General features: G+C 40.3%; 2 protein-coding genes across 2 annotated transcripts in view; one reads left to right on the top strand and one right to left on the bottom strand.

Annotated features, from left to right (window-relative positions):
- The window catches only part of Mroh2b (maestro heat like repeat family member 2B), a 55,439-nt gene extending 53,868 nt beyond the window's left edge, over positions 1-1,571 (top strand). The window contains exons 41-42 of the mRNA XM_059276136.1: positions 796-861; positions 1,425-1,571. Of these exons, the coding sequence (XP_059132119.1) occupies positions 796-861; positions 1,425-1,531 (173 nt within the window). The 3' untranslated portion in view covers positions 1,532-1,571. The remainder of the gene's footprint in view (positions 1-795; positions 862-1,424) is intronic.
- Positions 1,572-15,498: 13,927 nt separating this feature from the next.
- C7 (complement C7) overlaps positions 15,499-25,807 on the bottom strand; it is a 61,009-nt gene continuing 50,700 nt past the window's right edge. The window contains exons 16-18 of the mRNA XM_059276423.1: positions 22,599-22,692; positions 19,350-19,534; positions 15,499-17,759 (exon numbers count right to left, since the gene is read on the bottom strand). Coding sequence (XP_059132406.1) covers positions 17,578-17,759; positions 19,350-19,534; positions 22,599-22,692 — 461 coding nt within the window. The 3' untranslated portion in view covers positions 15,499-17,577. The remainder of the gene's footprint in view (positions 17,760-19,349; positions 19,535-22,598; positions 22,693-25,807) is intronic.

The raw sequence follows: 25,807 nt of genomic DNA, 5'->3' as shown, positions 1-25,807 counted from the left end.
CGACAGTCTCTTCTAATTCACCAACACTCTCTCACTGTCCCCCACCACCACCTGACCGTTCTCATAAGTCTCCCAGGCTCTCCCCTGCTTCCAAGTCTTTGGTCTTTATTTTCCTGGAGTCTGGATTCCTAGCCTAGTACCACAGAATAAATACTTTGCTTTGCCTTGTTCCTTTCTGTGAACCACATTCTGCATCCTCAAGCTGAGCACATGAGCAGCATGATCGAAGGAAGACGACGCACATCCGTAGAGGAGCCCTTGATTCTGTTGGGTTACCCGGGACATTTCATTTCCCTTTATCACCTCCCTGCCAAGTCTTTGAAATAGAAAAATAAGTGAATCCCTAGAGACTCTTCTACTATGAGATCCTAAGTGTTCTCTGTAAGGCTTTTCTAACTAACCCATCCCACAGTAAAAAGGCCCACTGGTGTGGTCAGGTTTAATACCAAGGCCTAATGACTTTTATTGGATCATGCACATCCTTGCCTTAATTACATTATAAATTGGACAAATGCAGAAACCTTATTTCATGCAAGTTTGAAACTTGACAATACCTTCTCCTCACCCCAAGAAAGCCAGTTTGTGAATTTTTCAAATGAACTGGATATGTAAACACTTCCCCAGCACATTGCTTAAGAACTAATAGAAGTTCTCCTCACATTAGCTTCAGAGGCACATGGAGACTTACATAATTTGTTCAGTCGTCAATCAGTCCATTTGCCTGCTGACTGGCTCTAATCAGGCCCACTTTCCCCTTATAATGAAATCAGTACCATTTTCTTTTGTTGACTTTAGATGCCATTATTCTCCACTTGACCAGCCAGTATGTGGAGCTCTTAGACAGAGAGCAACTCACCATGCGTAAGTATCACCCCTAGTTTGTGCATATACTTCTGTTCTATTCTTAGAAAAAGAGAGCTGATTGCTCCAATTCTGGATCAGCCCAGAAGTAGAAAACTTTGGCATCCAGTCATTGTTTGAGGCTTCCTAGACCCTGGAATTTCTATGAATTGATAGCAGCCTCCAGCTTGGCTCCTTTGCTGATATCATTCCCAATCAACTATGAGTTTTCCAGCTGTCTAAACATTGATCAAAAAAGAAATCATGCCTGCTTCCTCCTCCTCCTCCTCCTCCTCCTCCTCCTCCTCCTCCTCCTTCTCCTCCTCCTCTTCCTCCTCCTCTTCCCTTTCCCCTCCTCTCTCCCTCTCCTCGGGATTGAAGCTTATAATTGCTAAGTACTCACTCTACCACCCAGCTACATCCTTCATCATTTTTCACCTTTTAGAGTAGGAGGTGAGCATTGACTTGGGTCCCACGCAGAACTGACCTATACAGTACAGCGGGGCTGTATAAACAGGGCCTTGGCTTGGTTGCTTTTCCTACTAGGCTCTGACTCTCCTTGTTCATTTAATTTTCTATCTCAGGACTCCAAGCTCTTCGGCACGACTCCTGTGTCAGTGTCCAGAGGGCTTCTGAAGCTGCCTTACAGACTCTGCTGAGAAGGTGTAAGGAGACCAGCATCCTACTGTAAACCATCAAGGAATAAACCGCTAGGCTTTTTCTAAAACCAACTCCTGTCTTTGTCCTATGAACTCACAAACTTACATCTTCCTGAAGGCAGACGTGGCACCTAAGCTAAAAATCTTCAAGTACATTCCTTATTCTCCAGAGCCTTTCAGGTGGCTTTCATTGGTAAGAGATAGAATTTCATGTCAGAGACAGTCTACTATAATTTGATTGGTGACAGCCACATGGCTTGCACAAGCTAGCCCTCTCTCTTAAGAAACTTACATCCAAGCAGATACAGATACCAAAGAGTGGCATAGCCTGACCCAATCACACTCTTGGAAAGAAGAGAGCTACTGTTCTCTTCTATACACAGGCCTTCAATATTTTTGTCAGACATTGAATCACTACCCACAATCTTCCCTTTCTCAAGTATCATCACATGGTAAACTTTAACCTGTGTCTTGTCTCCAAGGTTGTAATTTATGCATCAAAACTGTGCTAGGTATTATTCTGCAAAAGGCCATTCTGACATTCTGCTAAAAGGCAGTTTCTATTTTTAAGCTACATCGATAAAGTGTGCATGATCTGTGCACACGCATTGTGTATACATATATGTAGTGATGTTTTTCATATATATCTAGATCACAATTGTTTAATCTTTTCCAAAATACACATTGAAAGTTATGTGTGTGTGTATATATAATCGTTAATAATCATTTAACAACAAACATTGTGACATATTCTTGTGTATTCATCTATTCCTCTGAATAGACTGTCCATAAAGATTCCTATTCGTTACATTCTCTTATCCTCACCTTCAGTCTTCAAAGAAACATTTTTTTGTTTCTACAAAACCTAGAGACTTGAAGTAGTCTTTTGAGTTGAGGATTATGGACCTAACGTCCCTTTATTCATTCATTTAAACATTTTTTATGTGCCTACAAGCCTCCTGACGTTGTTACAGCCACTTGGAGCATAAAAATGAGTGAAAAAATGGGACAGTTGTCCTCATGAAGCCAATGTTCTATGGAATACTTGTGTATGTTCTAGAGAAGTGGTTCTCAACCTGTGGGTCATGACCCCTTGGGGAGTCAAATGGCCCTTTCACGGGGTTTGCGTAAGACTAATGGAAAACAGATATTTGTATTACAATTCATAACAGTAGCAAAATTACAATTATGTAGTAGCAACAAAAATAATTTTATGGTTGGGGTCACCACAATGTAAGGAACTGTATTTAAAGGGTTGCAGCACTTAGAAGGTTGAGAACCACTGTTCTAGAGGATAGAGCTAGTCTCCAATATGATTTCCAATGGTCCTGGGTCCTGGTATTTAAGCCCCCATGTAGTTTCCTTCAACAATAAACAAGACTGACCTTTACAATCAACAGATTGTTTCAGAAATGATAGCATATGACTTCCAAGACAGAGTCTTCTTTTTTAGTCAATAGTCACATTTATTTAGTCTTAGCTGCATACAAGGCACCATGCCTTTGGTGGGGGTGGTATTTCATACAATGTATTTTAATCATATTCACACTCACACACACATACACACACTCAAACACACACATACATTCATCCCATATCTACCCCCATATCCCTGTGGCCCTCTCCTAACTTTATGTCCTTGTTTTTTTTAATACCATTGAGTCTCAATTGTGCTGTCCATATACTTCTGGGTATAGGACAATCCACTGGAGTATGGTTAGCCTTCCAGCAGCACACCCTTAAAGAAAACTGACCATCTCCCTCTTTCAGAAGCCATCAGCTGTCCAGATATCCTCAGAAGTGGGATCTCATGAACCCCTTCTCCCTCCATATTAGAATAGTGACTGGCTTGATCTTGTGCAGGTCTTATGCAGGCAACTACAGCTACTGTGAATTCATGAGTGTGGTGGCCAAGATGGGTTCTTAAAAGATATGATGCTCTTCTAAGTCACTCATTCCAGAGAGGCAGTGCAATCTAATGAGATTTCTAAGCCAGAGGCAAGCTAAGTTATTCCCAAATTCCTGAGCCACACAACTGAGTGAGATAATGAATCTTTGGCATTTTAAGCCACTAAGTTTTGGAAGTAATTTATTATACACCAGTAGGTAATCATTGCCAAGAGGGTCCATGATCCCACCAAAATGATTTGCAGACTTCTGTGTGTAATCAAATAGATATATTATCTGGGTAATGGCCTTCATTAAATTCTTAATGGAATAACAAACTATTCCCAAGCATAACATACATGAAACAGAGCAAAAAGAAAATAGTGGAATGTGGGCTTAATTGACCTCCTTTGGCAGGTTATTTTAAATCAAATAACTTCTCAAAATAGTACTATCCAATGAAATTTTCTTCACTGATTAAATAATTTCATCTTTCTACACTAACCGATGTAACAACCACTAGCCATGTTCAGTGACTAAACACTTGAAAAGTGGTTTACATATCTGAGAAAGTGAAATTTAATTCAATTTAGTCTCAATTAATTTTCAATGTATATCCAAGTACAGTTTGCCATTATAACACTGTACTTGGTAACTTCAGAATATATAGGAAAAGCCTTACTAGAATTTTGTTTGAGCTGGGTATGGCAATAAGTGCCCTCAATGCCAGCACTCAACAGGCAGAGGCAAAGAATGAACTATTCAAGGTCTTCTACAGGTACCCATCATGTCCAAGGTTAACCTGGCCTATATAAGATTCTATCTTTAAATCAAAATAAAATTTAAAAAAAAACTATAAATTGGTTTGAGACACGCTGGAACTATAGATAATCCTCAATGGTAGTATAAATTTGACATAGAGCACTTTTCCCAATAATTCTTCATAAATCTATACAAAACCTGGATCAACTGACCCACAGAATAAACCAAATAAAGTAGGCTTTGTGGCAGAAAACTTAGATCTTTTGCTCCTAATAATCCCTTCCATTAATCTCTCCCACCCACTATAACTGCAACCAGACAGTTGCCACCAGCAGTGACTCCAGTCAGTCCTCCAGGAGCCCTTTGTGCTTCTTCCCGAGAGTTTAAACACAAGCGTGTTCGCCCTGAGAGGGAGTGTTCTTGTGGCTCTCGGGAAATTAGCAGCACAGAAGAGATATGCGTTGACTTGCTGTTGGAGGCGCTACGGATCCCTGTTAGGCACTCCCGTTGTTTGCCCAGTGGTGCTGGCGTGTGCAACCACTTTTCAACTCACGTTTGAGGTAAGGCAGATTCTGTAATGTGAACAGGCCACCCAAAAGGTCCAGCAACTGATGCAGAAGGCTGTAAATCTTATTCTTTTGCAATTCTGCTTGCTTCCTTTGGACCCAACAGTGAGAGCCAGTGTTCTGCTGGTAAATTGGGGATGTCTACTTCTGCTGACCCTTAGATGAGGACAGTTTTACTGGAATAGAGAACAGAGATTACAGACAGGAAGAAAACAAGCAGGCTTCCAGGGAAAGCCTGAAGAATCACTTAGCTGGAATTGTCTCTGTGTTGCCAGAGTTTCAAAAGATAAAATTCAGAATAAAGCATTTTGCGTGGAGCCTGCAAGAGATTCTGAAATTAAGCAAATAGTTTCTAATAGTACTTTTTATTATTTGATCACAAACCTGACAATTATCTTTTAAATCACCATTGTACAGAAATTAGAGGAAGCCCAGTTAATCAGATACGTAGAAGCCTGGGAACTAGTCAGAAACCCCTGACCAAGAGCAACTTTCTGACCATCAAGTTTCCACATTTTACCTTCTTGTTTATTCTCTTTTAACTCACTTTCTTGCTGTTGCCCCTTATACTTGAATACTAGAAAACATGATGAAATCAAGGGAAACACGAGGGTCAGTAAGATTCTTTGCCAAAGTAAAACTCTGTGTGTTTGCACCTCTGTGTGTGTGTATACATGTGTGTATACACGATCTGTGTGCCTATATGCATATCAAGTTACCCTAAAAAGTTATGACCTAAAATAATAGTATTTGTTCTTGCCTTTACTTCTTAAACTTTATTTATGCAACTAACACTCTTACACGTATTCCCCCGGGATGAAGTGTCCTAGATAACATTTATTAAATTATGTAGTTATCCTGAAGGCAAGGTAAATTTGGAGCACAGGATTTTCCAATTGCATAGGACTCACTTCTTTTTCAATTTGAGAGCCTTTGAAAGACACAAGATAAGAAAGCCTTCTTTCTGTGTTACCTACCACTTCCTCCAAATATTCTCATAGGCAAAGCCTGGAGATTAATCAGTTCCCTGCATCCATTCTTGACTACGAAGGGGTCAAAATGGGGCTCTACTTTAGAAACAGAGAGCTTGGGGAACTGTTTTGCCTACAGGACAGCTTAACTAGAACTTTTTCAGTTCTGCAGAGAAGTTGACTGTTCCTTGATTCCAACGGAATCATGAGAAAACTATAATTTCATATTATCAGAGCCTGGAACTGGAGTTGGGATCATGAGAGTGTGCCACACCTATGGATGGACTATATTGGCCTGTAGGAAAGGCCAGTCTATTACTTTTCAGTCTGCTAATTCTTAGTGTAAAATTGCATCTGGATAGCAGAAAGGTTTTACTAAGAGATAATGGTGATTCAGGAGAAATTCACACCAAAACCAAAGTGAGCTATTACTTCAGAAACAATGGCTATTACAAAAGAAATTAAAAAACTGAGGATAACAGTACAAGTGTGAATATGTAGAAAATGGAGTCCTTGTGCATGTGAATAGAGATATAAATTATGGAAATATCATAGAGACACTTCAGAAGACTAAAAATATGTCTCATGCAAACTAGCAATCCAGCTACTGATTGTATATTCAAAATGAAATCAGCATGTTAAAGGGACATGTGGACTCCTATGTCAGCACTATGCACAATAGCCAAGAAATGGAAACAAACATCCATCAACAGATGAACACATAATGAAAATGTGGTGCATATACACAACAGAATAGTCTTCCAACTATAAGAAAAGAATGAAATCCTGCCGTGTATGACAACATAAAGGGAATGGACAGTCACCACGGTAAGTGAAATAGACCAGGCACAGAAAGACAAGTGCCATGTGGTCTCACCCATGTGTCGACCCTAAAACCCAGTCTCATAGAAGCTGAGAAAGGAAAGGTCATTGCCAGTATCCAGAAAGAGCAGAAAGTAGGTAATAATGAAAGAAGAATGAGGGAAGACTGGCCAATGGGTAATAATGTACAGCCACGTAGGAGCAAGAAAAGCTGGCACAGTAGAGTATAACTGCATGTAACAGTCATGCACTCTACATCCCCCAAAGCTAGGATTATTTTGAAAGTCTCACCAAAAATAAGCAATAAAAGTGAATGAGATAAATATATTTGGTCTCATTTAAATATTATATAATGGGTACAGTTTCAGAATTTGTATATCTATTAATATGCATTACATGAATTGGTGTGTAAAATTTTAAAGTTTACACATATAAAAGAGAAAAATTAATGTTTATTTTATAAAAGCAGTAAAGTTGCCATTACATCTCTCAGAGAGCAACATTTCTCATTAACAGCATTTTTGAAGTACCAGGACCTGGAAGAAATGAACAACCATCTTCCTTCCCAAGACAAGGGATTGCTCCAGAAACTGCAAAGCCATGTGATGGTTTTTGTTGATTGTCAGCTTGACAGGAATCTAGAATTGCCGATAAAAGGGGCCTCAAGGCATGCCTGTGAAGGGTTGTGTAGATGCCTTAGTCTCCACATGCCTGTGAAGAATTTCACTGATTAGGCTAACTGAGATGGGAAGGCACACCCTACATGTAGGCAGAACCATTTCCTGGGCTGAGTGTAGGGCTGATTACAAAGAAGAAAGCAAGCTAAGTAGCACCTGTCTATCACTCTCTTCTTCCTGACCGTAGATGTCATGTGACCAATTGCTTCAAGCTCCTACCACTTCACTTCTCTGCTATAAAAGAGTGTACCCTCAAACTGTAAGGCAGACTAACCCTTGCTCTTCTTAGTTGCTGTAGACGTATTTTGTCACATCACCAATACAAGTAGTTAGAGTCCCTTCCCTGAGGCAATTGTTATACAAGGCTATGCTGATTCTCCTCGGGACTCAAACCTGTACCCTACTTTGCTTCTAAAACTATAACTAAATTTAAGCCCCAATATGCCATCTTAAACCCAATATGCCATATTAAAGGTGAAGTACAAATTATGGTCATAAAGGAGGTATATTACACTCCAAAGGAGCAAGCTGAGCATTCCTATTTACAGACATCGAAGTATGAGAATGGATACTGTGTGTGGAATTTGGGTACTGATGAATGAAACAAGGTTTGAACTGACCAACTTGTCGATAGGAATTTATTGAGCAGACATCAGATACTGTGGCTCAAGGAGTAAGAAAAGGTTCCACATTTCAGTTGGCTGACTAAACATGGATTAAAATGTGGAACACAATGAACAAATCTGAAACGCCTGACTTGCCTTGGTTTTACATAGACGTCAGAAGTTTGGAAAAATTGGAATGTTAGAGTGGATTTGTTGTTAGAGATCTAGTCATCCAGACTGGGAGGTTACAGCATCCTTGAAGAGAGCCATGATCACTATTCTTTGCAAAGAAGAACTACCACTGGGAAGAGAAGCCATTTAATTAAGAGATCAGAATGTAATAGAAATTATCAGACACCAAGGTAGCAGATTCAGATAAGGGCAGCACTGAGGGTGTGTGTGATTATCATGCTGGGCAGCAAGATCAAAGCAACATCTAGTCTGCTTGATCAGTGTCTCTAGAAATGAAATCAACTGGATGCTTATTTGGTACTTATTTGATTTGTATAAGCAGAAAAGTTCTGGGTCAAGTGACTAAAACTCTAACCTAAAAAATAAAGGGCAGAGTCCAGCTGCTTCTTCCCAGACTTAGCTTACAGACCTAGAATCGCTAATGAAGGAGAGCTTAGCTCTCTGATGCACTACTGAAAACTGAAACAGACTCTTTCCCGGCTGCCTGAGCCTTTTACCAGGGTAAAAGAAAGAAAATTTTACAGAAAGAAAACAAGAGAGGCCATTTATAAGACTACTGCATGCTGTCGGTATGCTGACACTAGGTACAGGGGACAAAAAACACCACTTAGGCCCTCGAGGCCAGTTGTGAAGGTCAAGCAGTCAATGGAATTTTGACACAAGTCCATGTATGGTGGGCCTTAACGTGCCTTGTATTTATCTTACTAGTCCAGAATGGGTAATACAGTAGTCCATATAGTCACCAGCTGACAGAAGCTCTATTGCTTCTATGAGTTGAAGAGTCAAGTCTATTATGGTGGGGAAGTCCAAGCAGAAAGTAATAGAAGTGCTTCAGTCTAGTATAATATTAATCCCCAAGCAGTCTTGCATTCCTGGAAGGATAGCTGAAGTTAGTACAAGCATTAAGGACTTCCAAGGCTCGGGTGTTCTGATTACCTCCACATCTCCATTTGACTCATCTATTTTGCCCATACAAAAGATCGATCGATCTTAGAGAATGGCAGTAGAGCCTCAACAGCTTAACCAAGTGATGAGCCCAACTGCAGCTAGCTGCTGTACCAGATGTGATTTCATTGTTTGAACAAATTAACGAACCCTCTGGCATCTACATGCAGCTGTTGATCTAACAAATGCTTTTCTCTCAAGACCTATCAGTAACGACCATCCAAAGCAATTTCCGTTCATGTAGACAGAGCAACAAAACACTTTCATTATCCTACCTCAGAGGATATCAGTCATAAATCAGACAGCAAAGGTCTGTAAAAGATGTTGTAATATAGGACACTGTGATGGATTCTGATTACCCAGGGCTAAATGCACTGCTCTACAGTGCCATGTGGTTTTTGAAGAACATGTCTGGTATATGAGAGCTCTTTTAGGATATCTCGTGATATTAACACAGCCTGTGATTAAGGTCAATGAGAAGCTTTAACCTAATATGGAAATGGTTACTAAAGGCCAAATTTCTTCAATAAATAAAGGATTGTTCATCCTTAGAATATAAAGAACCACTACCCATTTAGATGCTTGCTGACAACAGAGAATACAGACTGGGTAGTGGAAGAGGGCAGTAATAAATGTCACCTCTCGTTGGTATAGCACCTTCCATCCTGTTCAGTAGAACCTAATATTCAAGCTAAGACCTCGTGACTGAAATGAAACAGTATATTATGTTTAGATAAAGTCATGAGAGTGGACCCTTGTAATGGGATTAGTGCCTGTGTAAGAAGAAGATAGTGAGCTCTCTTTCTCCATGTAAGCATGCCATAAGAAGGAAGCCATGTGCAAAGTAGGAAGTAGTCTTCAACCACACCAGATCTTCTCAATCTTGATTTTTCTAGCCTCTTAACAGTGAGAAATGATTGTTGGTTGTTGAATCCACAGAATCTTAACTGTGATCACAACTCCATTTGGACTTAGGTAAATAAATGCAGCAGTCATGAAAAATTTGACCACATTAAAATGCATAATGACCAAAAACCAATTCAGACAAATCAATATAATGAATCTAGGGTGTTCCTGGAAGCTCTTAAGTCTGAACATCCAACATCCACACTGTGTAGTGAGCGTAGCATGACAACCATGCTGTCAGAAACACCTCAGCTCAGACTCAAGACTCTTTACTTTGTGTTATTGATTGTATTGTTTTTATCATGCATACACAGTTTCTGCTCTTATAATAACATAATGGTTTAATTACATAAAACAACACTTGCATTATTTTCCTCCTGTCTTTAGGCAGCATGTATCAAATTAGTGCATCTTCAGATTGAATTGAGTTAGAACATTCAATTTTTCAAATTGCCGTTTGAGTTGTTGACTTGAATTTTATTTTTTGAAAGTCATTAATAAGGTTGGATTCAAGATTAAGACAAAATTTCAAACAATTTTTGAAATACTAAACATACTTCTCCCATTTTTTACTACATATTTACATGAGGCAACATCCTCAGGTTGACCTTTATAAAATTAAAACATTAAGTAACTTTGAAAAGTGTTGAAGATACCCTGTATCCTGCAGTAAATCAGCCAATATTCGTTCTCTATATAAAAAATAAAAATACACATCCATCATGCTAATACGAAAATTTACCTTTATCTTTTTCCAGGGAGTGCATACACATACATGTACCTGTAGAGGTCAGAGGTCAATCTTGGGTGTTGTTCCTCAGAACTGCTTTTTGGTGGGTGAGGGGGAGTATAGATTCTCTCACTGAGACCTAGGACTCATCAACCATGCTAGACTTGCTGACCAATGAATCTCAGGGATCTGCATGTCTTTGTTTTCCCAATATGCCTGCCTTCGCTTTTCCTCCACTGGGATTCCAAGTGTACATCACCATGCCGCACTTCTTATATGGGCATGGTGTCTTCCCCATCCTTCTACTTCCATCTTTAACAAATGGGAAAACTGTATATATGCCCAAAACTTATTCTAAAATAAGTTTCTTTGTGATTTATCACCAGCAAATATGTTTGATTGGTATACTTGCTTATTTTATGTAAAATACAATATATGGTTGGGTAAAAGGGATTTAGAAATCAAAAAATCTTTAAGCAGCCCTCATATAAGCCACTTAGTCTGTAATGTTTTGTTATCACAGCTAGCACTGACTGAATCTCCCTTTTCTCTGAAAACAAGGAAGAATGTTCACTTCTGGATTATCATTTCCTGTCTAGCAAAGGAATTTTCCGCTTTAGATGCCTCTAGGATTTAAAGCATGATCATCATTTGTTGATAAATCATCATCCCAAGAAAAATTTCTTCTTTGGGACCTCAGTTTGTTTGTCAACGTTGTCTAATTCTCAGAAACGTCTCCGTTTCCTCTTAAAACCTCCTTCAACTGCCACAATTTACAACAGAAATCTTTCTTTATCCTTCAGCAACCACCATCTTTAGAGACATGAAAGGAAATCCCCAACCTATATTCCAAGGTAGAAAAGAAGAAGCACTCAGGAGATGAGGCAAAGCAGAAGGAATTGCCAGTTGGAGGCCAGGCTGGCTTACATAGCAAGTAATGAGAATCTACCTCAAAAAACAAAAACAGAAAAACAGAAAGCAGGGCAGTGGTAGTACATACTGTAATCTCAGCACTCGAGAGGCAGAGGCAGATGGATCTCTGTGAGTTCGAGGCCAGCCTGGTCTACAAAGCAAGTTCCAGGACAGCCAGAGCTACACAGAGAAACCCTATCTTAGGGAGAAAAAAAGGAAAAGGAAAAGAAACAGGAAATAAAGAAGGAGAGGAAAAGTAGGAGTGAAATGCTTTTCATAGCAGAAAAGAAAAGACACTCACTTCAACCTATGCTTCAGAAAAAAAGCCCCACAACAAGAAGTCACCCCTACTCATCTAGAGGGCAGCAATATCATGAAACAGAACAGGAAGCATGAGAGCCAATTTCAGATGAGGCACACAAGGCCTTCTGCTAACTAGCTATTAAAACCGGGACCGTTTTGCCAAGTGGATATTTCATTGAACACATTCATTCAGTATGCTCAGCCCTGGAAATTCTTTAACCAGGCTAGATGGGAGGGAGGCCTACATCTCCTCAAAGGTGTGTTTCTCTGTTGCTTTAATGGATCTGTAAACCACATCCATTAAGCTACTGAGGACTTTGGGATGTTCTGGAAGGCTCGTTATCATCCTGTCCAAGCTGTTGAACTTCTACGGCCACAAAAGTCAGGTTAGTGAGTCTGAACATGCTTTTTTTATCACTCCGGGCAGGAGTTGCTCTTATGTCATCTATTTAAAGAAGACACAGAGCTCTGTTTGGTGGTTTCAGCCATGGTGGCCTAGTAAATATTGTCTCCAGGTGGTTTGGTTGTACTTGGTATAACAAAACGAGTCCTCAGCCTTCTGTATCAGTCACTTTCTCTTGAGACTCTCAGACCAAATTTTTCCGCCATGGCAAAATTCTATTTCACTATGACAGAAATGTCCTTGCCTTCTCTCTCTCTCCCGAGCTCCCCTAACTGAGTATATATATATATATATATATATATATATATATATATATATATATATATATATGTATATTTTTCCAGGCAATTCTCCTCTTTCTCGATAATCATGACCTGTCATGTGTCTATGGCCTTTCCCTTAGAATGTCACAAGTGTCCTGTCACCAAGAAACATGGCATTCGCAGTGATGACAGAGTAAAGCACAGGACTCTCCTCCACCTATGAATAGAATCTCCTGTCGTCTCCTGTCCACGCTTTCACTTCCAGCCCACCTACTCAGGAACAATGGCAGCCTCTCTATCCGGCATCCTCAACCCTAGGCTAAAGAAACATATTTCAGTGGAACTGATGTTCTGAGTATAAATCTGGAGCATTGCCTTCCAAGCCTGATGGGAATAAATAAAAAGACAAATTGTAGGTCTGTGGTTGTCACAGCAGGGACCCCTATCATGCCATCAGCTTTCATGTTCCTAAATGTGCAAACTGCCTGAAAGACCGGGGTAATTGAAAGGCAGGCATAAACCTCTCCGGTTTCTCGGTATTAACTGAAATTGCCTCCTACTGAAGTTGCTTTCTGGCTTAGAATGCTGAGAGAAATACAGGCCATTCTGTTTCCAATGGGAGTATCAAATTCCCTTAACCAGTCCATCATGAGGAAAGTCTCTATGGACCGGGCGGAGACAGGGATAACCTAGTGGTACAGTTCTTCTAATCCTGTTCTTAAAATGGCTCTCTGTCTCTCTGTCTCTCTGTCTCTGTCTCTGTCTCTCTCTCTCTCTCTCTCTCTCTCTCTCTCTCTCTCTCTCTCTCTCCCTTTTCCCTTCTTCCCTTCCTCTTCCCCTTTTCTTTCCCCTCCTCTCTCCCTTCCTTCCTCACCTTCTTCTCCCCCTTTTTCTTCTTGCCTATCTACTCCTTTATCAAAAGGGAATGAATAGTGAACGTGTCTGCAACACCCACTTCATCATTCATCCAGAGGTTGGTGTTTTATCTCACCTTCAAGTTTATCATGCCATCTGCTAGCTATGCTGCTGCCCTCACAAGTAATATAGATGCCTAAGGTGGGTGTGATAGTTTGGCTATTTCCACAAAGTAATGCTATTGGTAATGGGAGCCCGGGGGAAGGTCCACTGAAAATATATCTTCAAAGGAAAATAGGTTTGCTCTCTCCCTCTTTCTTTTTTGCTTCTTGGCTCCTGGAGTGAGTGTTTTTGCTCTCCCGCAGGCTCCTACAGTGTTGTGACACCTTCACCTGAAGCTCAAATCTGTGGAGTCCATCAATTTGGGACTGGAATCTCCACAACCATAATCAGTCTTTTTCTAATAAATTGGTTGTCTGAAGTATTTTCTTATAGTAATGGGAAGATGACTAATACAGAAGGCTGATTGTGTGAGTGGAAAAACACTGGGTTGAAGTAGAAAAAAGTATAGAATGATAAGCAATAGGATACAAACATCTGAACCTGACGGAAAAGTAGTAATGATTTATATGCAGATACATCTAAAGCCATTTCAGGGAATGCTGGGGAAAGCAGGTGCCCAGTAGCTACAACTCTGAGCATATTCTACACAATTTGCTAAGTTCACATCTGATATGCAGCTGAGATGAGCCATCAGTTAGGTGGCTGTGGGAAGAGCCCTTAATAAGTTATCTGAGTAGTTGCTAGACAACCCAGAGTTGCAGGAGTCATTCCTCAGACAATCTCACTTACCACTCTAAACCCCTACCATACCCCATGTGCCTATCCATGCTCAGATTCAAGGTAATGACAAGAATCTGGAGAGCTGGGGCATGGAGAAGTTACATGTGGAGCAGTTTAGATGGAGCTGTGAAAACCCAGGGTACTGATGAACAGCACTTCTGTTGATCAGTTAATAGGAACTGTATGAGATCACAGGAATGCTGCCCCCAAATCCAAGGCTGCCTGTCAGCAACTTGCAAAGTCTATTTAAATGGTGGGTGAAGATCTGTTTCCTATGTAGCTTTCTTTTTTTATTTTATAATTTAATTTAATTTTACATATCAACCACGAATTCCCCTGTCCTCCCTCCTCCCGCCCCCCCCCTCCTATTCCCATCTCATCCAGGGCAAGGACTCCCCTGGGGGTTCAGCTCAGCCTGGTAGATACAGTTGAGGCAGGTCCAGTCCCCTCCTCCCTTCACCCAGGCTGAGCAAAGTGTCCCTGCATAGGCCCCAGGCTCCAAATAGCCAGCTCATGCACTAAGGACAGGTCCCACTGCATGGGGGCCTCCCAAACAGTTCAAGCTAATCAACTGTCTCACTTATCCAGAGGGCCTGATCCAGTTGGGGGCTCCTCAGCTATTGGTTCATAGTTCATGTGTTTTCACTAGTTTGGCTGTTTGTCCCTTGCTTTTTCCAATCATGGTCTAACAATTCTCGCTCATACAATCTCACTTACAGGTGGATACTAGATGTAAAACAAAGATGACTAGACTGCTACTCACAACTCTAGGGAGGCTACCTAGTAAAGAGGACCCTAAGAAAGACACAGGGATCGCCCAATTACAGAGAAATGGATGAGATCTACATGAGCAAACTGGACGTGAGGGTGGCAAGGGTCAAGGGAAAGAGAGGTTAGGGGAACGGGAGATCCCAGCTGGATCAAGAACAGAGAGGGAGAACAAGGAAAAAGAGACCATGATAAATGAAGACCCCATGGGAATAGGAATAAGCAAAGTGCTAGAGAGGTCCCCAGAAATCTACAAAGATATCTCCACAATAGGCTACTGGCAATGGTCGAGAGAAAGCCCCAAATGACCTACTCTGATGATCGGATGGCCAAACACCCTAACTGTCGTGGTTGAACTCTCATCCAGTTACTGATGGAAGCAGATGCAGAGACCCACGGCTACGCCCCAGGTGGAGCTCAGGGATTCTACGTAGCTTTCTAAAAGCAGTGAAAGTAAAGGACCCATTTCCTCCTCCCCAGGTCCAAAGGACCTTAATTTCAACACTGCTTTCAGCCTTTTAGGCAACATCTTGCCCTCAATCAGGTAATCCTCCCTTGGTCTGAGACAGAGAAAATCAGACAGGAAAGATTCATTCCTTTTGACTTTTATTTATTTATGACACAAACAGTTCCTTCTCGCTTTCCTCACAGACTTCTGCTTACAGAGCCTATTTTTAAATTTTCAAAACATCTTCAATGAGTCATTATCAAAAATAACTTCCTTCTTAAAGACCTGTTACAACGATTCTTATTCTTCTTTGTAGGTAACTGTCAATGTCCCTGCCTGACTTGAGGAAAGGTCAATAGGCATAAAAATGTTCACGGTGGGTGGGGGGGGTGGGCAGGAGGGGGATACAAAATAGAGTGTCTCAAAATCCCTATCAACAGCCATCTCCCTCCTTCCACGCTTTACAGTGATTCATCAGTCCTCTGTGTCTCCCCCAGGAATGCTGTTGAAACCTCTTTCCCGGATACCTTAGCCGCTAAATGTGCTCATCCAAAAGGTTTTGACCAGGAGAGTTTGCGATTTCAGATATATTTGGGTATTAGAATATTTGCATGTACTCGGTGAAATATTTAGGAGACTGGGATCCGAATCTAAAGACAGAATTCATTTATATTTCATATAACCCGGAGGTCATTTTTACACAACATGTTTAGCACTTTGATTGTGACCTGTCACTATGAGATCAGAGGTGGAATTCTCCACCTGTGGAAATTTTCCATTAGGGTTATCAGTAGGTTTCAAGCTTTAAAGCATTTGAGAATTTGGATTTTCACACTGGAAGTGCTCATATGTAGCTGAAATTTAATTCCAGACTAGACAAGTAAATAAAGGAAAGACTGGAGAATGTTGAGATCAATCCCCCTAAAGGATTCCTTATCTAGTTCTTCTTTGAACAGGGTCAACAGGCAACCCTGACATTTTCAAATCTATCCCAATACCTAGCGTAGAAAATCAAATCCATAGCACCCTCTAACCAGTGTGGTTAACACGCTTACATGTGATTGTTTTCAATAAATGAAACCCACCTCCCTGTACCTCCCATATATTATCATCTGCAACAACCCTCAATAGAAATTCTAGTATAAAAAGCCAAATCTGAATCAGTCATCTCAAATACTATACACTTCAAAAAACCTAAAGAACAGTATCTTGGATACGTTTTCTAACTCTTAGCAACTTAAAGTTGGTTTGAAATATATCAGCCTCAAAAAAAATACATAGTGTTTGTGCATATTTTAAATTCTACTTAAGCCCACACACTTCACCTTCCACAAGCTGCATTTTTTTGTATATTTTTGATGAAAGATGAATAAGAAATAAAACAAATGCCAATGTTTCAAGTTATGTACTTCTGGAAAAATCTAGGAGAGTAACCACATTAGGGAAGATTATTCTCAAATATGCATCACTCAATGGCTCTAGCATAAACCGATGCTTCTTTCAAAAACAGAGTGATTTCAGTGCTTGTATTTGACACATACTGAAGAAAACCTCCCAAGAGACTGAATCATATTTGTTCTCAGACAAGAAGGCAGACGGTGCCCTGTGACCATTGCATGATGAATTCTGCTCTGACATTTAAGTGGTTCAATCTTCTAACAAGAATAAGGATCCCACATGTGGGTTTGACTTTGTGGGACAAAGCACTCCAGATGGAAATAATTGCGTCTATCTGTTTTTTTCCAATGTATGTGTGTGTATGTGTTTGATTCCACTGAGGAAAAGTCAACCTTGCCAATCAGAAAATTGTTATTTCTGTTTTTCTAATCAATCCACAGGAGGCACACTGGCCCATGGACTGGGTCAATCATACTTAACGGAATCACAGGGATGAATGGGGAACACAAGCATCTCTAATCCCATCCTGTAATTTTACAGACAAAAAAAAAATCAAAGCCCAACATGGTTTTCCAAAAACTCACAAATAGCTTGTCACTTGTAAAGGAAAAAAGTCTGGACTAAGGTTTGGAAAAACAAAGGGTTTGTTTGCACAAGTGGTTGGACACAGAAGGAAAATATATAGATTATATGCTGGAGGGGAAGGAGAAAAGATGGTGTGCCTTCATGTTGGGAAAGTATGTAAGTACCAGTTGCAGATGTTTTAACTTAGCATCCCTTGCTCACTAGGTTCTGATGAAGAGGACCAAGGCCTCCTGGGTCCTACTGGGCTTCTTCAGCACAGGGCTTTATGGCTGTGATGGAGATGCTCTGTCCTCTGCACCTTAAGACACCTGCCTCACACTCAGACATTGTCTCCTCCTTGCCGTTCACGCTCACACAGATGCTGTACTCTGCTTTCTGGCACTCCGATGCTTCTCTGCAGACACATTTGCTGTTCTGAGCTGGAAAGAACAAGTGGGAGAGACTTAATGGTGCATTGTGTAGGTGGGAGACTCAAAGCACATCACCCACAAAATAATGGCATGGTGATTAGAGAGTTCCTGCCTTGAGTGATACAATAAACTATCTGCTGGAAGAACAGTAAGACCAGGACACGGGGCTATTTTCCTTCACTAGGAACAAATGGGCTTTGAAACTGGTGCCAGGCTCTCTACTGGCTGGACACATATGAGGCAGGTCTATCCAAGTCAAGAGCTCTCCATCTCTTTCTTCACGCAGGCTGCCATCCTTGTGAGCCAGAAATCAAGGATAATTCTTTGTTTCCTGGACCAAATCAGAAGGTTTCAGCAGAGAGTGGAGAATCAAAGCTCAGAGACACAGAAGCGAAAGGACAGAAAGTTCTTTGAAAGGGAAAGTGTAGCATTCAGAAGAGGCCACTTGTCCTATAAAAACTAGTCAGAAACAAGGAGAAAACATGAGAAGTAGCTTGGTGGGAAGCCATCACCCAGGTCCTCCAGGGGGAGGTCAACCAGAGAACAGTAAAGCACAAATGAGCCAGATGGGGCAAGAGTTACATATATCATCCTACTGCAACTTATGAAGAGCTGAGGGCAAGGTCCCCATGAGGCACACGGGACAGAGAATCAAGGAGCTTGCAGATGTAAATATCACATAGTTCAGTTTCCACATCTACAAGTACAGAAATCCTGGGCAGAAGCTTGGTTCCTGCAACCCAGCTCTTCCCCCTTCACGATATTCCCCAAAGCATGAGCGGTGTTGAAGATCATTGCTAAGTTCTGTTCAGCTATGTCCTAGCTGATAACAAACCACAATCTGAGAACACAGCTCCTTTGTCTAATCTCTTCAGGGCCTTCTAATTATTTTGAGAAATGTCAGTTTGGCACTCATATTTTTTAATGCTTCTCTAACACTTTTAAATTCCCTTATAACAAAGAGAGGGTGTCTTTAGTCTCAGAGAAATACCTGGCTCAAATCTTCACCTTTACTTTGTTCCATTATGTGTGTGTGTGTGTGTGTGTGTGTGTGTGTGTGTGTGTTCACACACAATGATGTACATGTGGAAGTCAGAGAAAAAAAACTCATGGGAGGTCATTTCTCTCCTTTCAGCATGTGGAATTCAGGGATAGAACTCAGGATGTCAAACTTGGCCACAAGCACCTCTTCTCACTGAGCCATCTAATTAGCCCAGTGATGCTTTTTTGTAAGGGCGTAATATAACGATTCAATTTTCAGAAGGTATTTTTATGTAAGTCCTCTTTTTCCTTTATTTTTTTTAATTTTTATTTCATGTGCATGGGTGTTTTGCTTGTAAGCATGTCTGCATACCATGAAGGTAGAGTGAGAATTAGTGGAGCTTGGAAGAATACTTAGATGACCAGGAATGGATTTTTGTCCTCTTACCTACCTCATCCAAACCCCTCTCCAGGGAGGGAACTTAAGAAGCAGTTTACTGTCAAATTAATCTATTTGGCATTTTGAGGTATATGCTGATAAACTAGAAACTACATTGTTTAAATTCTTGGCACCGTTGGCTTGGCATTCTCACAGTTAAAATATGGAAGGTTCCTTACCATCACATTTACTCCAGGGTGGACACGCACCACAAGCTTTCTCAGCTGAGGCTGGCAGGGTACAGCTGTCCTTGCCAACCAGAGTGTAATTTCGTCCCTGACAGTGGAGAACATGCATCTTGCAGATGGTCAGAGACAGGATCCTTTTGCTTCTCTCATCTCGAGCACATACATCCAAGGAGGATCTGGAGAGAGCATTTTAATGACATTATTTGCAAGATGTGTTTTCTTCAGAGCCGAGGAAGATAAGTAAGACCTTGTGCTCATGACTTGACAACGTAACCAACCCAACAACAACCACCAAAACTCTGTTTGTTCTTTATGTGCTCACAGTTTTTATATGCCCAGATGCCTGGTGCTGGCTTATCTTCATCTAGGACAGACCAGATGCAGCAAATTGAATGAGAAGGTGAGGTCTGCCAGCAACTGCAGATGGACTGATACCAAAGGAAATAGAAAATCAGCAAAGACCGAACAACCCCAAGAGATCATGGGAAACCACTGACCCCCCAGCTAGGCAGTCCTCTGAGTCTATAATTCAGCAGTGTTCACTAAAACCCTTAAGTAAACAAAGAAGATGAAATTATTTCTCAATGCTGTTTTTAAGGTTGATTTTTATTATTTTAATTATGTATATGTCTGCATGCATGTGGCTGTGCACACATGAGTACAGGTGCCTGCAGAAGCCAGAGGAGTGAGATCTTCAGGAGCTGGAATTACAGACAGTTTTAAGCTGCCTGATGTAGGATCTGGGAACCAGATTCAGGTCCTCTGGAAGAGCAGCAAGTGCTCTTAACCACTGAGTCATCCCTCCAATTCCTTCAATGTGATTTTTTTTTAAGTATCTGTGTAGCCAGTGAGATAGATCATTGAATAAAGGCACTTGCCACCAAATCTAAGGATGTGAGTTTGCTCTCCAGAACCAACATATGGAAAAAAAGAGAGCCAAATCCAGCAAGTTGTCCTCTGACTTCCCCTCTTGAGCTGTGGCATGATACCCCCCAGCCAATAAGAGTGATTGTGCTTACAAAAGATTTAGAAATATTTCCAAAAAAAAGAAAAAAAAGAAAAAAAGAAATATTTCCATTAAACATCTTACTGGGTTTTTTTCCTACCCTCTATTGCTAAAATGATATGTGATGGTTTGAAAGAAAATGGTTCCCAAAGGGAATTGTACTATTGGAGGGGATGTGGCCTTGTTGGAGTAGGTATGGCTTTGTTGGAGGAAGTATATCACCATGGAGGTGGGCTTTGAGGTCTCATATATGCTCAAGTCACACCCTGTGAGACAGACCATTTCCTGCAAGCAAGATGTAGGACTCTCAGCTCCTTCTCCAGCACCATGTCTACCTGCATGCCACCATGTCTCACCGTGGTGATAATGGACTAAACCTCTGAAAATGTAAGCCAGCCCAATTAAATGTTTTTCCTTTGTTAGAGTTGCTGTGGTCACAGTAACAGAAACACTAACTAAAACATGATATAACATAGCTATTTAGAAACATCGTTTTAAAAAGGAATATTCCCTAAACTGGGCATTATGGCATACATAATCTCAGAATTTTAGAGATGGAAGCAAGAGGATGAGATATTCAAGGCCAGTCTCAGCCACACAGTGAGTTCAAGGCTAGCCTGGACACACAAGACCTGTCTTAAACTCCTCCTCAACTCCCATACTCCTCCCACAAAAAATTTCATTTCTGAATACTGATGGATATGAAAAGTACTGTTGTAGATAAAAGTCTTACACAACAAAGCATGTTTTTATATACTAATCAGAAAGATTTTATATTCACCTATTTTATTTAGCTTTATTTTTTTTCTCTTTGACCTAAAGCTAAATTCATCTGAAGTGGCTTATGTAGGAAAAAAAAAAACTTATTTACTTTGCACAAATCTTTTTCTCTGTTTATTTAAAATTTGAATATAACTACTTAGAGTAGTTTAAAAAGCAGGAATTTTATAATGTGATGTTGATATTGGCATCCAATACTGTGAAATTATACTAAGAGTCATGCCAGGACTACAAATAACAGAATGAGGATGAACTGGGGGAGGAGTTAGAAAGAGAAAATATTGATTCAAATAAATAATGACTATAAGACAGTAATAACAGAGTTAGGACACTAGAATAAGAATGTATTTTGACTGGTCACAATTTTAATTTGTACTCTTCACTAATTTTCTGCATACTAAAAGTCATGATATGTTATCATTATCATCTACTATTAATTCAAGAAGTGGATATGGGTTGTGATGAGCATGGCAAGTACAAAGTATTCAGTAAATTGCCATGTTGATTCCTAAAGATGAACCAACTGAAGTCCTTAATCTTAAAAATGAAAATAGTCTAGAGACTGAATGTCTCCTATGTCCTCCCAGACCCCTCTCCATTTCTGCTCGTCTTCTTGGGAGTCTGGTATGGAAAGATCATATCAGAGCATCCTTATCCTCTAGCTGTGAGTGGGTTCTGTCATTGGAGAGCACTAGTGAGGCAGTTTTAAGCATAGAAGAAAGAGTAGGGAAATGTTTATAACTCGGGACTATACCTGTGGTGTCTCTCAAGTCCCTAAACAGAGTCTGTTCCTCCTTAGAAGCTGCCCCGTCATAGCCCTCTCTGTCTTCAGGTTTCTAAATGTCTTTTTCCCTCTTTCAGGCCTGGGTGTGGATATACACACACACAATAGTATAGTTTGCTTTAATCTGCCCACATTTTTGTAGGCTTGCTGATAAACCTCTCCTACTCCTCACCTAATGGTACAACCTGCATCTTGCTAGGATCCTGACACAGGCATCCAGGAGCCATGTCTCAAATCCCCTTAAAAGCAGTGACCAGAAATTAGTGGCATTCTTAGAATGCAGATCTAGAAAGGCAGCTTCCAGCATCAGAAAAGCAGCTGCTCTATTATCTAATGGTACTGCTTTTTTAAAGTTTATGTCCCACAGGAATTTCAGCCTAATCCTAGAAAGCCCTAAATCCTCGGGTGACAGTTCTGTCATTTTGCTTCACGTCATATATAGAACAAGCAGTGCTCGAGCAGTCCTTCAGTGTCTTGTCCCTCCAGATTAGAATCCTGCTGAACACCATGGCTGTCAGCCTACGACCTGTAACAGGCAGCAATGGAACAGATTACAATGCAAAGACCCTTAGCTATTCATAAGCTGTGCCTTCATTCAATAAGCTATATGAAGCCACCCCATTTACCCTGGGTAAAATCAAACAGAAGAGGGAGTAAAGACAGAGCTTACCCACACTCATAGGGCATTTTACAGATGCATTTAGAGTTCTGCAGTTTCTCCCAGGGCTGACATGCAGGAGCTGCAGGTGGCAGAGTGGTGGTGTCTAGAAGAAACGTTTAAGAGAGATGTGATCCTTAGCAGAATAAGCCTTGCTTTACAATAGAACTTGTTGAATCAAGATCCATAGGATTCCCAACTGTAAAGACTTTTCTATAGTTAAAAGAAAGGATGTGGATTTGGGTGGACGCAATGTTGGGGAGGATCAGGGAGGAGTTGGGGGAAGGGGAACCATAAAAATAATATTGTATAAAAATGTGTTTCCAACTTCAAAAATTTAAAAAAAAATCAGAACAGTGTGCTATCATCCCTAACCAAGAAGCTATCTCTCACTGACATCTGCTTGCAAAGGGAAAACTACTTTTCTCCAGTAACATCTCACTGATATTAACCACACTCAAGGGTAGGCTTCATGTCCAGCATTGGAAGACCAGCACACAATGAACTAAAAGGTGTTTTTGTGGACTTTTTGTCTCATACTGTTTGTTAGAGTGTTTTTTGCATTACTGGTCTTTTACTTTTATATCATGGTCTCCAGTTTTGTGGTTTTTGGTTTGTGTGTGTGTGTGTGTGTGTGTGTGTGTGTGTGTGTGTGTGTGTGTTTAATTCTGATTTCTTTGGGTTTGTTGTTGCTTACCTATTTGTTTTCTAAAGAAAAAGAAAATGGGCATGGAGTTATGCGTAAGGATCTGGGGAGGATGTAGGAGGAGTTGGGGGAGGAGAAACCATGATCAGAATATGTTATACAAAAAAATATTTTTCTGTTAAAATATTATGGGAACTGAACAAGTTGTATTTACATATTTAAGAGAGAGAGAACAATTAAAAAATAGAATGCCATGAATTTGCGAGAGCAAGAGGGTGCACAGGAAAGGTTTGAATGAGGAAAGGGAAGCAGAGAAATGATGCAATTATAATTTCAAGAAATAAGAAAAAATTAATGTGTACATTATAAAGCTCTAAAGCATTTCACTCTATAAAACACTGTATAGTGATAACAGATGCCACATAGTAGGTGTTTAACTGATCATGCTCTGTTCACACATTTTGATATTTGCTCCCTGCTAACAAGTACCTATGTAAGAGATAAAAAAAACTCAGGATCAAAAAAGTTTGGAAATGTATGGTATTTCAAATATTCAACAAATGTTCACATTTAGTAAAGCAGGTTCCTTTCACAAAGCTAAACCTTGTAAACTGTTGCTTTGGACTGTATTTCACCACAAGCCCACCACAGATCACAAAGCCACAAAAGAACTTAGAGCGCTGGAGAGATAACTCTGAAGTTACAAGCACTGGCTGCTTTTCCAGAGAATACAGGTTTGACTCCCAGCACCTACATGGTAGCTCACAACTGTCTGAAGCTCCTGTTCCATTGGATCTGATGTCCTCTTCTGACTTTTGTGGGTACCAGCCATGCTTGTGATACACATATATGCATGCAGACAAAACAACTATATACACAAAATAAATAAAACTATTTTTACAAGAAATTTATCTTGGAGAATATCCTGATACCCAAGGAGAGCTATAGCCTCTTACATGCAAATGTCCAGGTGGTCTCCCCTCAACAGTGTGCTTATGTCTGGAGGTACTTACATTAAAACTCCACTCTTCTTTTGTCTAGAAACTCATTATTTTAAATAAACCATTATTTGAATGTTGATAGGAAAGCACATTGGTGTGGCTTACAGTACCATAAGTTGAATGCCTTTGCATTGGCTCTGGCAGATGGGAATGTGAAATCTAAAACACTCATTTTTTTTTCCACTTTCTGCTACCTTCATTTTAATGAAAATCATTTGCATCAAACTTTGGGGCATAAAATTAGATAGTCATGTAGTATATTACAAAGATGGTTTATTAGGAGAGCATGCTTTCTTCATTTTTAACTACATTTATTTATTTAGCGTGTGCATGTATGTGGCACACACAGAGAGGTCAGAAGACAATTTCCACTGTGTTAGTCCTGGGAGATCAAACTTAGGTCATCAAGTTTGGTAACAAGTGCCTTTATACACTGAGCCATCTTGCTGGCATAAGGGCATAATTTTTTAAGTAAAAATATCATAGAATACGTACATCCCTTACTGAAGAAAACAGAAGAAAGTTAGACAAGATAACACAATCCCTTGAGAAATTCACAAAATTGGAAAAATGGTAACAATATGAAGCATGTCTTCCATAGCTAGAAATCTCAATAACAATCACGTTCTCTAAACACTTCAACTTGATGCAGTGGCACTCCAAATGCAAAACAGAAGCTTGAATCAGATCCTAGAAATTAAAATGGCATAAGGGAGAAACATGGTATCTGAATTATAGATTAGTCAATAATGTCCTAGTAATATTACTCTCTTGATTTGTTTTGCTTTGCTGTTTACTTTGCTTTTGAGACACGGTCTTATAATATAGCTCAGGATAGCTCCAAAGTTGAGATCCTCCTGTCCCACTTGTCAAATACTAGGATGGCTGTGCAGTGGTCTGAATAACACACCATGGGTCCATTTATTTGCATGCTTTGTCCCCAGCTGAACAGTTTGGAAGGATTAGGAAGGGTATCCTTGTTGAAGGAGTTGTGCCATAGCGGGTGGGCTTTGACATTTCAAAAGCCCAGACCAGACCCCTCCTCTCTGTCTGTCTCTCTCTGTCTCTGCCTCTCTCTCTCTCTCTCTCTCTCTCTCTCTCTCTCTCTCTCTCTCTCTCTCTCTCTCTCTGCCTGCTGTCAGTAGATCAGGATGTAAAGCTCTCAACTACTTCTCCAGCACCATGCCTGCCTGGCTGCTGCTACATTCTTCATCATGATGGTAATGAGCTAAAACTGTAATTCTTTCTTTTCCAAGAGTCGCCTTGGTCAGTGTCTCTTTGGAGCAATACAACAGTAACTAAGACAAGAGATAAGGGCCACCACAATCAGCAGTTTCTTTGTTTTCATCAACTAAGTTATGTCAATTTATGAAAAATGTGAAGATAGGGGAAGGTGTATAGAATCTATATTTTGTAACTGTTCTGAGATCTAAAATGACTTCAAAGTAAAACGGTTTTCTACTTTTTGTGAGCATATATTTTGGCTTGAATTAAAAATGTCTCCCATAAGCTCATGTATTTGAGCCCTTTGTGGCACTGCCTGAGGAGGTTATAGAACCTTGCAAAGGTGCAGT

Source organism: Peromyscus eremicus, chromosome 11 (assembly GCF_949786415.1).
Source record: "Peromyscus eremicus chromosome 11, PerEre_H2_v1, whole genome shotgun sequence".
Lineage (NCBI taxonomy): Eukaryota > Metazoa > Chordata > Mammalia > Rodentia > Cricetidae > Peromyscus > Peromyscus eremicus.
The sequence above is the reverse complement of the archived record's forward strand: the minus strand, read 5'-3'. Positions and strand labels throughout refer to the sequence as shown.